The 16,125-nt window shown below is 39.8% G+C and overlaps 1 protein-coding gene across 1 annotated transcript in view; it reads right to left on the minus strand.

Annotated features, from left to right (window-relative positions):
* Window positions 1–16,125, minus strand: part of ptprn2 (protein tyrosine phosphatase receptor type N2) — a 115,583-nt gene that overhangs the window by 35,854 nt on the left and 63,604 nt on the right. Inside the window, exon 11 of the mRNA XM_034861989.1 lies at window positions 12,121–12,185. Within this exon, the coding sequence (XP_034717880.1) occupies window positions 12,121–12,185 (65 nt within the window). The remainder of the gene's footprint in view (window positions 1–12,120; window positions 12,186–16,125) is intronic.

A 16,125-nucleotide genomic window follows, 5' to 3' on the forward strand; every position in this document is an offset into this window, starting at 1 on the left:
CAGGACTTAATCATGATCACCTGATTTAGGTTGGGTACAGTATAAACCTTAAACTCTCTAGAAAAACTTCCTACACTAGGAAAAAGTGTTCATCTGTGGCACTTTAAGTCTGGTAAGGTATATTGGTAAAAAGTATATATACTTTACAGGAGCTCACCCTTCAGATGCCAAATACAGGAACTTGTAAGTCCTGATGGGAGCAGTCACAACCTATTCAAAACCACTGGGAACAAGAAACCGGAAGAACTTCTGTGGCAAAACACAACCGATTACAGTGGAGGGTGTTTTGAGGGAAGGCAATCAAAGTTGTTGTTATGGTCACATTTGGGCAATTTTGCTTGTATAAAAACAATAAAATCAATAGTGTCTGATAGTGTCTGGAGTATACAACCAACTTATACGATTTGTATTTAAATTGCCCCTCAAGAGATTAGTATAGCCTACTGATTCTTTTAGTTTAGACTAAATGAAAACAACATTTTTCTGATCACGCTGGATTAAATTTATTGGACAAACAACGCCACGTGTACCTGGGTGTTGCTCGACTTGCAGCATATTGAGGCCGCCTGCCTGAGCATACGCCCCATTGATCAGCTACAGCTTGTGTAAGTGAAGATATACATGTAGAGCCACAGGAAGCAGCGTGTGATAGGCCAAGAGTTGTTTCCCTGTAAATGCACACAGCTACAGCCTCATAAATACTCATCAGTGTCTCCATTAAAGATTTTCCCTGTTATCGCCATGACAACCCCAGCCCAGCGTGCGCCCGCGGGGAGAGGCGTGTGTTCCTGTGTAACCCCGGGGGTTACTTTGAGGGTAACTTGGCACAGACTCCAACACCCCATACCTCTCCACCAGACTCACTCTTACTTTAGGGACGAGGGGGGGATTGTGGAGTGGCAAGCGGCCAGGATAGCTAGATATGTTCCAAAGAGATCTCACTTGACAGGCACTGGCTGTGTCTGCACTGGAGGCAAGCGCTCTGATTTCTCTCTTTAATTACTGCAAATCGGAGGAGCCACAGCCCATGCTAATGAAGCCACACCAATCAGCTGGGACAGAGTCGGGGGACCTCGCAGTGCAAAACAATCCTCTGCACGAACAGAGCTGACACTCTGCCTGGCCAGCGCCGCAGCCTCCCTGTGTGTCTCTCTGTCTGTCTGTCTCACAGCTCCAGCAGATTTATAATAGTAGTCTGCCCCCGAGCCAAACCAAGCAGTGCTGCTTGTCGAAAGACACCTCTGTGAATCCCTAATGAGGCTGCTGCCCCAGCTGTACTGTAGTGTGGTAGCAGCCGCTTGTTTGCCGTTCACATCTCCCATCGCTTCAAACCACAACCTCTGACAACATTACAAACCATGGCTGATCAGAAAATCTGAAGGCAGAATTAATTATGATTTATGTCAAGATTTTGATGGCTCTGTAACATAATAATACACCGACGGCTCATTATTGTAAATGCATATAATCAATCTAGCCTATTTTCACCCACAAACATAATTACCCTGTATGGCCTTTTTTCCCCTCCTTCTTCAAAGTGAATAACGTAATTAATGGTGACTTACATATGATCACATGTGTTCATAGACCTGGAATGCCAAGGTCCTTTTGCTGTTTCCAGCAATGAAATGTAATTCCTTTTATTAGTTCTTGATGTTGACAAACCTTTGAAAAATGGCACACTGTATGTGTTTTTTTTCTTAAAATTATACAGATTAATTAAAATTAATTAAGTGGGAGATGTTGAGTTTCTTGAGTTATTTGTCCATGCTCTAGATAAAATGTGCATAAATATGGTTACTGTTTGACATATGGTTATTGTGTGTTTATAAGCTGCAGACATGTTACTGTGTTTTGGTGTGAAGTATGATTCAGGCTTGGTTTACTTGTAGCAGCTTCTGTTTATGAGCAAGTAATCCGGTTTTTGTATAGATATCCACCTGCACCGCGTCGGTTGTTAGCTGCATCTGTGCATTTGATGAGCATGTTTGTGAATGTCAATAGGCATGTTGGCATGGACATGACTGTGATATGTAAAGCAAAAATCCCATCACAGTAGGATGCTTCTCCAGTTCACAGCACAATCCCAGATGTCTGATCTTTGCCACTGCTTTTTACACATTCACCATGTTAGCAATGCTTGCATATATTAGGATGAAAGACAACATATACTGCTGCAATCACATTAAGGAACTGGCTTCGGTTCATGGATAAAAGGCCTATTTATTCTCAGTTAGTGACGGGTATTAGACTAAATTTAATAACAGGTAAAGAGGCAGGTAAAGAAAAAACAGTTTTAATAAAGTTTCTGCCAGTTTTGATTTAACTGCAATATATTGTTGCACTCATACATGGAGTTGAAACACCTATTTTGAGAGGATCTGGTATGCGAGCAGCCGTTTGAACTGAAATCGTATAGCTACTGTAGGTAAAATATTTGTCAAAATGTTCTTTAAATGACATATATTTATACAAAACCATAATTTTTCAATTTTGAGTTTTTAGGCTATTCTGCTTGCATAGCATGTCTTCTTTCAGACTATTGGGATAAAAACATCCGAAATACACATGTAGATGTTTATCTTACGCCACTTTGTCTATTTGCGGCTGTAAATTTAAAACAATTTCTGAAAGGTTGTAATCCAAAAATACATTTTTCAAAAACCATTTCACCCTAATATGTCAAAAATTTAAACAACAATTTGTAAACTAGCTTTATCCAACGTTCAGATATCAGTTCTGTATGCAAGTTAGCACATATTTAGTAAGATAATGCCTCATTTGCATATTTAAACAGAAAACTTGTAATACAATACATATTTGTTTTAATGTCAGTAATCAACTAGGGGAATTTTCATGTTGATAGCTAAAAGTTAACTTTTTTCCACCTGGGGTGTCTCGCCTTAAATATTTGCTGTTGTCTCTAAATATTTCCAGGCCGATAAAGCAGAGTATTTTCAAGCAGTTAATACAACCAGTTGATGCTGTAAAGCCACTTATAAGCAGAGTGGTCTAGTTTCATTTTATGCTTTATCACCATGGATGGAAGATGTTAAGACTGCCTCCCAAGTCAAGGTTATCATATAAAAGACCTAAATGAACAGCTCATCAAGCAATTTAGGTGACCTTGCCATGCAGAAAGTAACTAGCAGTTACAGCAGGATTCACAATTACAGTCAATTAAAGTCAATAAAAGATGATGTGACAGTTGATTACATTTAATTTCCTGAGAGCAAAGTAGTTTTAGTATTGTGCTCACTGAGCAATAATTAATCTGCTTTACATCAATCACAAACTCAAAATGTGTACTCTGCCATAAGGAAAGCTTTGACTAATTTATACAAGATAATTCTATCAAGATAAACATATGACTACAATACATTCTTTCATGATATGTCATATTCTTTTAAATACTTTGTCAACTTAAGAAGCAAAATCTGACCAATAAACTAAACCCTACAGATACTCCGGACTGAATTTATTTAAACTGATACTTCTGCCCTAATTTTCTTGTGATGTTAAAAAGATTACCATTGGCCATCGATTAGCCTGAAGCAACTGCTTTTCCTGCTGCTGTCAACGTTACGGTGCCAGATGCGCTAGGCGAGTAGCCGCATGATAAATGGCAGAAGGTGAGAGCTCTATGGCTGGGACCGGGAGCACCCTGCCCCTACATCCTGCTGCCAGTCCCTTGGCATGCAGCTCGTCAGGCCAAATGGCAGCCACATACCACTTCAACGCTGACATTTAAAACCTCTGCTATGCTATCCAGCTGTGGACACCGCAGGTCGCCCCCCCCCCCACACAAGCCTCAGTCTCCCCTAGGCACCCAGCCCTCAACCCAACTGCTGCTCCTGCCAGACACTAGTCGAAAAATTAACATAAACAGCCTGTAGTTCAAACAAATGTGGCAATGTTTACAATAAAAGTGCATGATGATGTTATACCTGCAGATCTAAGTTACCTTATACTTTAAAAAGGGGGCAGATTACTGGTATTTATAAATTCTGGGCAAAAGCGGGTGTTGGCCTATCGTATGAGTCAGACACATCTTATAAGTTATCAGCGGTAGAGTAAATGGCTCTGTTCTGCTCTTTATTGGAGGATTTTGCACGTCACACAACCCAGCTAAACCTGTCAGTTGACAGTGTTATGTTCGCAAAATGATCTGCTAGTCCTCATCCTGAAAGCCTTTTTTCTTGTAGCATTGTAACGTGAAAACATACTGTTTGAAAATGCAAACATTGAAGCATAAATCTAACCTCCGTCTTGCTTAACCTTTTGCGTTTGCTAAGGAGGATTATATTAGATTTAAATAACAGTCTTGTCTTATATCGTTTCTTAGGATACCTTTATTACTAGGACCAACACATGTTAAACTGCCTTACAAGAAAATAACTGTTTTTTTATTTCTGTCTTCTACATGAATAATGAGGATTTAACATTTTGCCTGAGACATGAAGCTTTAGCATAAATTTGTTAGCATGACATGTAGCCATCAAGTGCATTCTGTATTTGTAAGCCTTTTTTCTCAATTGGCCTTATGAAGCTAATGTTAGCTTAAGCATCTGGTTAGCTACAACTGACAAAACCTGGCTAGAAATGAAAGAATTACTTTTGTCTAACAGTGAAATAAAAAATGCATGCAAAAATTTGAAGATTGACAGCCTAGGAACAACTACTATGAGGTATAGGGTTGGGGCTTAGATAACACTTCTGCAACACTTAGAACTAACACCGAAAATAACCACTAAAGAAATAAATCGGGGAAACAAACCAAATGTAGGCCTATTCTATTAAAGCATTAATGTGTGCACATTTGGATCAAAACATTATTTTGAAAAAAACACCCACACAGATGATTTCAGTTTTTCTGGCTGATTAGACTTCTGCTGAGGGTGGGCCAGAGCTTAGATGGGAATTTATTACGTTACAAATTCCATGCACCAATAACATTGATAAAGCTGTCATTTGTCCTGCCCTAACAGGTGCAAAAAGGTGCCAATCAATCAGTCTTTACACACCCACACAGTCCTGAGAAGTGGTCCAATCAACCAGAATAACTGAAATCACCTGTGTGGGTGATGGGTGTCCAGGGCCTTCAAGAGGTGCAACTGCTGAATAGTAGTTCATTTTAGGGGCCTCACTGATGCTTTTTCACACATTTTATAGGCTTTGTATCCAGTGTGGCATTGTTTTTAAAGCTGCATTTGGATCTAATAGCAGTCTACCAAGTACTACTAGAATTTACCAACAGCACAGAAATCATGAGCTGTCCTACTCTAGCGAGAGATGAGTTCAATGATTTCCACAAAGGGAATTTACTGAGGCAAAGATAGAATGGAAGCACTGGGGTGTCCAGTCAGTCTCTGACTGCAGTCGCAAGTCATTATTTCTTCTTAAAATATGCCAGGCCGGTCAACCTGCACCACAAGGATGTCATTTGAGCTATTAAGTCTGCTTTGAAACTCGTGGAACTATCCAAATATGTATTTCACTTCTGGTTCACTGCACCCTAAAACCTACGGTTTGGGTGAGAATTATTGAAACTGCAGAGCTAAATTGGTTATCTTAGGAATGATAAGGTAACATTTACTGTATGTCACTCTAATCAGACACATACTGTGTGTATATTTGAAAAGGCTTAAACTGCAAAAGTGAAACCACAGTACAGCTACTTTGACTAAAACTCGAAACAGCCCAAACAAATAGTAAAGTTTTGGTGTCAACAGGTAAGTGTCAAAGCTCAAGGGCCTCTCTTGACCCCTGTTCATGTAACTGGCCCGTTAATTGGAATCAGCTCCAAAAGTTAATGAGTTCTTCCTTGCTACACCCTTCCAAAAAGGTCCATGAAAATCAGGCCAGACGTTGTTTCTGTAATCCTGCTGACAGAAAAACAAATAAACCGGCAGACCAACTAACAAACCAACAAATAAACAGATAAACCGAGATGAAAACAGAACTTCCTTGGCAGAGGTAATAATTGTTAGTGGCAGCACAACTCCAAAGAAGCCAGGCCTGGAACCAAAAACCTCTTGCTTTGAAGAAACCATGCTAACCATTGTTAGTTAGCCCTATTTTGAGTTATTGTGAGAAATGCAGGAAAACAATGACTGGAAAAGAATGAATGCTTGAAAGCACTGATCAGAGATCGATTACTTATAACAGTGGATTTTGCTTCAATTGTATCTTAACCTCCATATCACCTCAAAGGCAACCTTGGTGTTGAGCTAATTTTCTTCCAAGAAGATGAGTATACCAGAAAAAAAATCTTATTCAATTCCTTACAAACGGCAGAAGAATTGCCCTTCAACCAGCTGAGTAAAAATATCACTGTGACCATACCAACTATCCACAGTGCCCGTATCTTACTTTAACAAAGGCAGCTGAACATAAAAGAAAGAAAAGGTAGGAGAGTAAACACTTTACATTCTGACACTTAAAAACAGACAAGTTCACCCTCACCCGGGGGAACACACGTCATGATATATAGAGAGGCAAATACCAAACTGCATGGCATGGTATCAAAGGCATTTCTGCAGTCCAAAGGTCAGGTGATGGTAAAAGGTTGCTGAGAAACAGAGCTGCTGGATGGTCTTTCATCAGTGGGAGGCAGCTGGAGTCGCCAAAGAGGCAGTGTTAGTCAGGGCTCCAGGCACAGTGGGGCTGCTCCAATATGACATTTCACATCCAGATCTGCCACAGTAATGGCATTTTAGCCACTTTTAAAACAGCCAGATTGGCCTTCCTGCACTGTTGAAATTCTTATAGACGGCACATTTTTTCATTGTTTGGGTTTTATTACAGTGTGGAAAAGGCAATTGAGGGCCATTGTAGAAATGATTTGATGATACAAATACAAACACAGTACATATATACCCACAATACAACACAAGGATGGGTAGAAAGTATACCCTGCAGTGCAGGGTATACTTTCTACCCATCCAGAAACTCTCATTTCCTCTGAGGAGCCGTACTCAGACACTTAAATGAGAATAAGAGATCTTGAAAATTAACATAAATATATTTTTTCTCATCTTGTAAGTCTTTAAAAAAAAAAAAGCTTGCAAAACCAGCGTTGGGAAATATGTTTTGAAGTAAAGCATATACAGCCATGCTGTTACAAGATCAATTTTTACAACTCTTATCACAGTTTTTTTTCAGCCTGTGTATCTGTCTCTTCTTTCTGGTAGGAAATGGTCAGTAGTTTTCCTTTGAAGTCCCCTCTGAAATGATTTGTCCCATTCGCTTGGAGAAATTGCATTCGCTGATGGTTGCACATGGTGTTTGTTGTTAAGTGGTATTGCCTGACAACCACATGAATAATGTTATGAGTGTAACAATCTGTAAATAAATATTTATGTGAAAAAGTGTTCCAGCAAAACAAAATGCAATGTTGCAATGCTGACGGTACATTATATGAAATGTACATTTGCAACAGAAGCAGGGACAAACACTAACCCAAATATTTTACTCCACAGTCATGCTTGTGGCTCTGTGAGACTGCATTTGCTTGTACTTGCTGAGCTAAATGCTAACGTTAGCATACTAAAATGCTCACAATGACAATGCTAACATGTCTACTGTATGTTTAGCAGGTGTTTTTTTAACACCATTCGTGTGTGTTAGCATGCTAACATTTGCAAATTAGCACAAAGCACAGCGGAGTATCATGGGAATGTCATTAGCTTTAGTTTTTGGATCAGCACAAAATGTGTTTGTAATAACTTATAACAATAACAATTTATTCCATCGGTAAATTGCTGTTGAACAACAAAAACATCTTAGAGAGCATCACAAGGTTTACCACTTTCAAGTAAATGCACCATTTAGTCCTGGCTATGTTTTCCAACAACAGCAATTACAAGTGCTAGTTTGTGTCTTTGGCGGCAGACTGTTGTACGTCCCAGTGATGGAATACTCTACAATGAAATAAAGTCCCACTTTGACATTGTTAGCAGTTACCATTTTAACCGTGTTTAATCCAGTTACTAGCTATGGTAGTCTAAAATTACCTGCTATCAAGTGTAACGTTAATGTTAACTAGTGTAACATGTAGCAATACTGCTGCAATAATTCTGAGCATCAGAGAGCAGCATACTGTAGGCATTTATGAGGCACTGAAATGAGGCACCAAAATCTGTGTTGCTTTTCCGTCCGGTGGATACCAAACATTTAGGCACCGGTGACATATTAGCACCAGGGTTTGGTACCCAATCCTGGCTTTAAACCCCCTATTCTCGAGTAACTCAACTACCAACTGCAGCTGAAATTGTGTTGCCTGTATCTGTCCACAGCAACACTTCATAGAGATTTATCAGCCTACTTTAAGTAACAGCAACAACAAACGTTTATTTCACACTGTTATTATGGTTAAACCTTGCAATTAATGTGGATGGTTTATAAAAAGATAGAAGTTTGTAAAAAAGATGAAAACATTCTTACTGTAAACCATTTTGCTGTCGACAAATCAGACTTGAAACCTGATGCACCGTCGTATTGTTTGAGGAAGCCTGTCAGAACAGATGTGCTCTTGCATTAATTATACACAGGATATTGGAAAGAAAGCCTTCAAATCCATTGTAAGGGGGCATCATTACATGTGACCTTTCACTGAGATGAGTTTTGCCTCTGTGCCTCTGCACATAGTTCTTTCATTAGAAATACGTGAGCTTTTGACCAACATCAAATGATGGCATTCTCCAACAGTTCCTCTAGACGGAAACATGACAAGATGATAAACTAATGTTTATTTCCCTTGCATCCACTTTCTTTAGCTAGAGTGAGAACAAATGGAAAACCCAAAAACAATAACTTAAACAGTCACACACACAGTCATGAGCACTTAAGTCCTATACATACCAGTCACAGTATGTATTAAAGACACTGTAGCCACACAAATATTTATACAGTACACATTTACTGTACTGTACATGTGTACACACAACCAAGCACACACACGTGCACAGTGCAGAGACTCCCTGCCTGCCACATATGATTTACATTTACTGTTTGATTAATCAGTTGACATGCAGCTCAGGGAATTCTATACTTAATGAGAGCCTCTTACCAGAAGTTTTTTTCCAGAGTTATCTCGAACAGGAGAATGTTGTCAAAATGTCAATGAATCTCAATTTAACTACCAACGTAATCACATGGGGACCATCTCACACTGAACAGGCAGGCCAAATCTGGAGATATGTGCATCCATGTTGCTGTGTATTTACAAATATTGGCATAAAGAAAATGGAAATCAGGGAATACATTACTATTAGTTCAACATGTTTTACAGATCCTTTGGCATTCTAACTGTTCAAAGCAATATCTAATCAAGCAGGTATATTGATGAATGTTTTACTATAATTACTTATTTTTTCAGCTTCTGAAGTTCAGTTTAACATTTAACTTGGAAAATATTTGGTGATTAAATATCCCTTCACAAGCACTAAATAAGATTTGAAGGGCATTAACTCACTTCTTCACTACACAGGAAGATATTTCCAAGCTAGAGTTGTTATTTCCATCCTTTGGGCTCAAATACAGTATGAGGATTGTAGAATACTCTGCCTTTTTTTCTGACTAACCATAACAAGCAAGTTCGCGAGAAACATCTGACCCACATGTCCCTCCCTTTCAAAAAACATCTTTCCGAGCCTCCGTTTTATTCCCTCTCTACGCTCCCCACTGGTACCGGCCATGCTGTGTCTATGGCTGCTAGCAAAAGCAACCCTTTTTGCCTAATGCATGGCCGCTGTCTCCAGCATGGAGGGGTTGACTCACCGACCCCCCTCCTGCACGGAAGAAGATACGAGGAGGCGGCGAGGGGTGCACAGTCAGAGGGCTTTGTGCAGTTTAGGAACGATGCTAGTTAAGGAAACAATGTATGGTATGATCTGCCAGGTCTTATTTCCACACTGAGAGTACTAAGTGTCTGATAATTGCACGGATATATGTATTTTATATGTGTGGTTTCAATGTATGAAAACAGCCAGTTGTTGTCAAAGCTGCAAAGAGGCCACATAATCAACCGTGCATTTCTTTCCACTTCACTTCTTTTTTTTTTTCCTCGCAGTTTTCACACATTTACAGGACTCACAAATTGCTGTGAGAGGACCTCCATTTGCCTTTCGGGTTTCCACAAGAGTGCAGCTCCCACTTGGGAAACAGCTGTTAAAAAGAATGATACTCATTAAATACATTGCTTATGCCCCAAACATAAATACTTTATCTGGAAAAAACTCAAATGTAATTTTTCTGTTGTTCTTTTTACTATAGACAGCTGACTTCCCTGTGATCTATAATGGAGTAGATATCGCTCAGCCTATTGACTGATGTCTCCTTCCCCCCACTTTGACATTTGCTTATCCTCGTCCGCATCTACCGCTATTGACGTTCGCTCTATCTGGACATCTTCCTAAGCTGTTTTGTCATTTGTCACCCCTTAAATAAAAATGGAGGGGGAGTTGTCAGAGATAAGACTTAATGATACCAACCACACTGATGGTTTTATACAAGCTTGTGGAAAGAATACTGTCTGTGGAAAGTACAGATACTTTACAGATAATTTCCAGCTTCATACCCCCTATGGACATTTGGATTTTACTCAGCACATTACTGTTGTTGTTACTAATAAGCAGGCTAAAGAAGACCAATTCTGCAACCTCTAGCATGCATTCACTCAAAACTGTGGACAATTTACTGAAAGCAGGCTTTTGGTTTAACACCTTTTAAACTAATGTATTTAAAGAGCCCACTCCACAGGCTCTCCTGTTAAAAGCTGCTATTTTCCTGACTTACCTTCAATTCTCCACTACTTGGATACAAACTGGTGAGATCACACACATCCACATTAGAGCTGTTGCTAAAAAAACGCCCTCAGAGTGCTTTTCAGGGTTTATTCTTTGCCAACTCTTTATTTGTAGTACAGTAAATGCCGCGCTTCCTCGACATGCATTTCTACAAACAGTATCTGCCGTAGATGTTCTCCCCATGAGGTGGAAGACAGATTCTTCCTTTCCTCCCTCGTTCTTTCCATCCAACCCTCCCTCACCCTGGCTCCTGCAGAGAGGCTATTATTGCAGCTAATTATCTACAAATAGGCCCAATATGACAAACACAGCCCTATACCAGTGCTGGCTAAGCATAGGAATCCGTCTAAGTGGGAATAAAAGAATAAAAGGAGGCGAAGAGAGGCAGACAAAGAACAGGACAAAAGTCACAGTGAAGAAAAAGAAAGAAAACGGGATTCAGAGATAATTAAGAAGAACATGATAAAGACACAATGTGGAATAAGATCAGAGAAAATGTGGTGCTAAAAAAGATATAAGTGGGAGGCAGATGGGCAAAGAAAGGCAGTGACACCAAAAGGAAGACAGCATAGAAGGGACTAACACAGGGAAATGATCTTGTCTATGCAGAATGTGACGGTTGTTGCCAATGGCAACTGCCCTGCGTTGCACAGGCCACATCCATTTAGCTCCCAGCATGCCTCATGATCAGGGCAACTCAGGGGTCTAAGGCTGTCTCTCATTTACATAGAGAAACTCATTTACCAGGCAAGCAATGGGTGCTTGATTAGATCCTTACTGCTGATACATATGAATATTTATCAGTGTTCAATGAATACACGTTTACTCTCCTTTCATCTGGATCATCCTGAGTGTCCTCCTGCTCTTCTCTTAATTCTCTCCGATGAATATGTCACAGGAGATCAGGGCTCCCGACAAAGTGACAGCACTCAAGATAATCCGGTTATTGTTGCTCTGCCGTGATAATTAACACTTACTTTACGTTTTTACAAAATGCATCACGCTTTTTGTCTTGTTGTGTTTTATTTGCCATTTGTCTAGAGACCTTAAGGAAATGAATACGGGGGACGATAATCAAAGCAACATACTTAAAAGGATGTGTGTTTGGGATTCATTGTTGCTGCAGATTAGTGTTTGGCTGCACAACTGAAACTGCAGGTGCGATCCGGATGCCAAGGCAAACTGGAATCACAGTTATTCCGTCCCATGAGCCCAAACACAGAAGAATCACACAATCCCAAGCACACATACTCTTTTTTTTTCTTTTACACACAGAGCTGAACAACAAATATTTTTAGTGAGTATGACTTACATCACTAACTCCAGCCTCCACTATCTTCAGGCCTGTCTCCTTCTCCAGCTGCTGCTTCTGTTGGACTGCACGGGAGACAAAAGCAGAGGAGGTGTTGAGTATGAGCAGTGGATGACAAAGTAGCAGATTTTTCAGTTCCCGAGGCAAAACAAGTGGTCAGTGAAACTGAGAATGATGCAATGGATGTACAGTAACAGCATGAGTCAGATGTCAAACTGGTCAGAGAAAATCACCAGCCACTACACACACACACACACACACACACACACACACACAAACACACAGAAATTCTTGATCAAGAGGAGAAAAAGGAAAAACACTATCTTGAGGGTAAGACAGAAAGCAGTACTCTTGCTGACAGCAGTCTGTGGTGGCACTTGTGGAGGAATGTTACAGTGTGTGGGCAGTAGGCCTATGGCAGGTAAGAGCCTACAGCCATACTAGTGGTTTTGTGAGGCTATGATTAGGCACAGTGAGCCTTTCAGTTAAATGCTAATATGAAATGCTACTGCTAGCATGTTGACATGCTCATAATGACAATGTTAACATGCTGATGTTTAAGCTTGATTTATGGTTAACACAAGGGCTTAACGGGAGAAGGTTTGATTTACTGTTTGTTGTTTGTTGTCGGATTTCACTCGTTGATATCACCATTGCAACACCAGTCATATGTACATGATCAGGTCATATCGAGCTTCAATTTTCACTGCAGTAACCAAATTTGTGATTATGAAAGTATTCCATGTAGTCGCTGTATTTATGTTGTTTATAACATAAGCAGAAGAGAGATAGAAAGATGGGGATTACTAAATAGTCTTTTTTTCAATATTCCTGCTGACCAATCAGAATTCTTGCAGTTCCCACATGCCATTTCTGTAACAACCATTGCCCTTATGTGTAGTTAATGTTTTAAGGCTGTACATGTCAGCTGCAGTATATCTTAAAGCCTCAGTGTGTAGCTGCTGTAAGTACGTAGAAGCATTAATGAACAGGTATAATGTTCGCCATCTTGGTACAATAAGTACAGCTATGGCTTATGGTAATGTCATTAGTTTAGCAGCTATTTGTGCTGGTAAAATTGAAAATGTGACCTGCTGATATCACTAAATGAAAAGTTCAGGGATTAACAAAGTTATTGCAATTCATCCTGAGGGGACCATGAATGTCTGAACCAAATTTCATAACAACGCATCTAATATTTGTTGAGACATTTCACAGAAAACCTTATGGTATCATGAGAGGAAAAATCATGGAATACAAATCATTGGGTTTCATCCTCTGGAAACCATAAATTTCTGTACAAAATTTCATGACAATACATCCAATAGTTGTCTGGACTAGTCTGGACCAAAGTAATGGACAAACCGACATTTCCATGGTTAAAAATATAAAATGCAAAAAAGGTTTACCAATCAAAATTAACCGTTGAAGATTACCAGAAAGCAGACGAAGTACTTGTAGATTCGCAGCACACAATAACTTAAGCCTCTGCCTTTGTTTTTGCAGTAATTAATACACCACCCGAGTTTCATCCTCAGATCTATTGATATAATCAAATATAGCATGCTATTTCCAAAGCTTTGTTCACAAAAGATATTCTCATGCAAATCAAACCAAAGTGAGGCAATGTTAAATATCCATCGTTCAAGATCACACATTTCACCGACTTTTTCTTCCCCTCCTCTGCTTAACGCCTCTCCCGCACTTTGATGAAGACATTTATATTGAAAAACAAAATCAAAGGGGCCTTAATAGATTATGCCAAATTGTAGTGTGCAATGGAAAAAAATGGAGCATAATTTGAATTGAGTTTGTTAGCATGTGAATGTAATTGGTAATGGGGACAAGGAAAAAAGTGAGAGTTAAAGAGAGGAAGAGAAAGAGAGCAGGTCCTTTAAATCCCATTTCCCCAGATGAAGGCTATGCAAATGACCCTGAAGAGCTGAACCCCACCTCATACTCCAAATTCGGCAAAGGCCTGTTTAATTAGTATTTTAATCAATCCCAATGATTCCACTCAGTCCACAATGTATGCAGCATTCCATCTAATTAAGCACGCTACTTTTAGGATAATCATCCATCTCCCTCGCTCTTCCTCTCTCCCCTTTTCTCTTTCTGGTTATTAAGGATCCTGCAAACATTGATCATCCTATCATCTCATCAACATGGCAGCAAAGGAGACATCTTATATTTTAGGTGTCAGCCAGGGGTTTCTGAATAATTGCTAAAAGGAGGGTAAAGGAGGCGGCAAGAGAGCTGGAAAGGTCAAATATACATACATGTCTAAATTAGAGTGCCACATAAAAGAAGTAGACAGAGGAAGAGGAAGGAGAAAATCTAGTGAGAGAAGGAAAGTCTTCAACTGGCATGTCTTAACTCAATTTCATTTCATGCTGGCCCCCCTGTATTTAGTCACAGACATATTGCCTCTCCATAGATAGCTACAGTACCTGGTCCTGGTGCTATTTAGGAGGGGGGTAATGAGCGAGGTAATTGGGCCCAGCTGGGTGAGGGCGTAGGTGGTAGGGGGAGGTGAAGCCGCTAAAAGGTCACACAACGTTTTGGTCCTAATGAGGACCCCTTTGGGGTTGCAACACATCATGAGTCAAACTAGGAAAGATTAGCCTGGAGTCAACACAGATGCACGTCACAGCGGTTGCATCTCAGGTTTTGACTGACAAGCTGACATTAGCTGTCTTATAGTGAAACCAAAGAAGCCTGAAAGTCAGTATTTACTTGTGAATCAAAGTTAAGGACTCTCCAATCAACCTGGGGGAAAGGAGTGTCCCACAACAGCCACTTTAAATGTAAATACAATGAACTTGCCGGGCTCATTAGTTGGTAACCGGATGGATCTGGGATGCAGTGAAAATCCAGCCAACAGACTGCTTGTTCTGTCAGTGACTGTACAGACAACAGCCTACGGCATCTCGTTTTGGTCACCCCTTGTATTAACCTCCCACTGGAGCTAACACTCTTTCTCTCTTTCTCACAGACACTCACATAGATTTTGTGAGCTTCAAATTAGCCACCAAATACTCCTGACAGACTGTGGAAAAGAGATGTCAGGTCTCATTTCAGAGAAGCTCCCAGCCATTTTAATAGGCATCGTCTGAGTGCATCTAGTCTGATCTCTAATATCAAGATCTGATCCCTGCTGCTCATTTAATCTTTTCGGTTTCCGAGTCATATTAAGCCATATCATCTGATGCGGGCTACAAAAGCACAGTAAAGACAAAAGACTTTTTCATGTACTTTTGAATGTGTTCCATTTTCATGTGCTTTCAATTGAAATACATACACTTACAACAATTTTGTTGGAGAAAAAATAAAATAGAGAATTGCCTGTATACCTGGGACCATTCAATACAAATTCAGTCTATGTGGAATATTACTATCTATTAGTAAAAAAGAAATCACTGTGTAAGAGAAAGTGGAAGGTGTTGAATCATGTTAAAGATTTTCATGAAATAAAAGTCAATTTTTCATACTATTTATGGTCATTATCTTTTAAGCCATGAAATTAATTTACATTCTGTAATCACCTGTCTATAGAGTAGTTTTCATTGAGGAGTAGTTTTCATGGTTAGAGTCCGCCATTAATGCACTGGATTCAGATTCCCTACCTGCCCACAAGGGAGCCACAGGAAACAATGCAGCATGTAATTCAGTGTTTCTGTTTTTAATTTGATCTCATTGAGATCAGCCTCACTGTTTACTTTCACTCTCATTACACTGCCAGAGCTGTTACTGCTAATGCAAGCTGAACATTTTATCCAGCTGCTTCTTTGCACTGAACTATGACTGGGTGGCTTTTATCGTGAAGCAGCCACAAAAAAGACAATGTGTCCGTCTTTTTGCGTCTACAAAACAAGACAAGGGTCATTTCATGCATATTTGGTCTGCAGATTATTTTTCAATCAATGGAAAAAGTAAGGGCAGCCAGAGTGAATTTGTTTGGATGCACTACAAACAAATACCCTATTGTTCTTCTGTTTGAACAGG

The sequence above is a fragment of the Etheostoma cragini genome, chromosome 22, assembly GCF_013103735.1.
Source record: "Etheostoma cragini isolate CJK2018 chromosome 22, CSU_Ecrag_1.0, whole genome shotgun sequence".
NCBI classification, from domain to species: Eukaryota; Metazoa; Chordata; class Actinopteri; order Perciformes; family Percidae; genus Etheostoma; species Etheostoma cragini.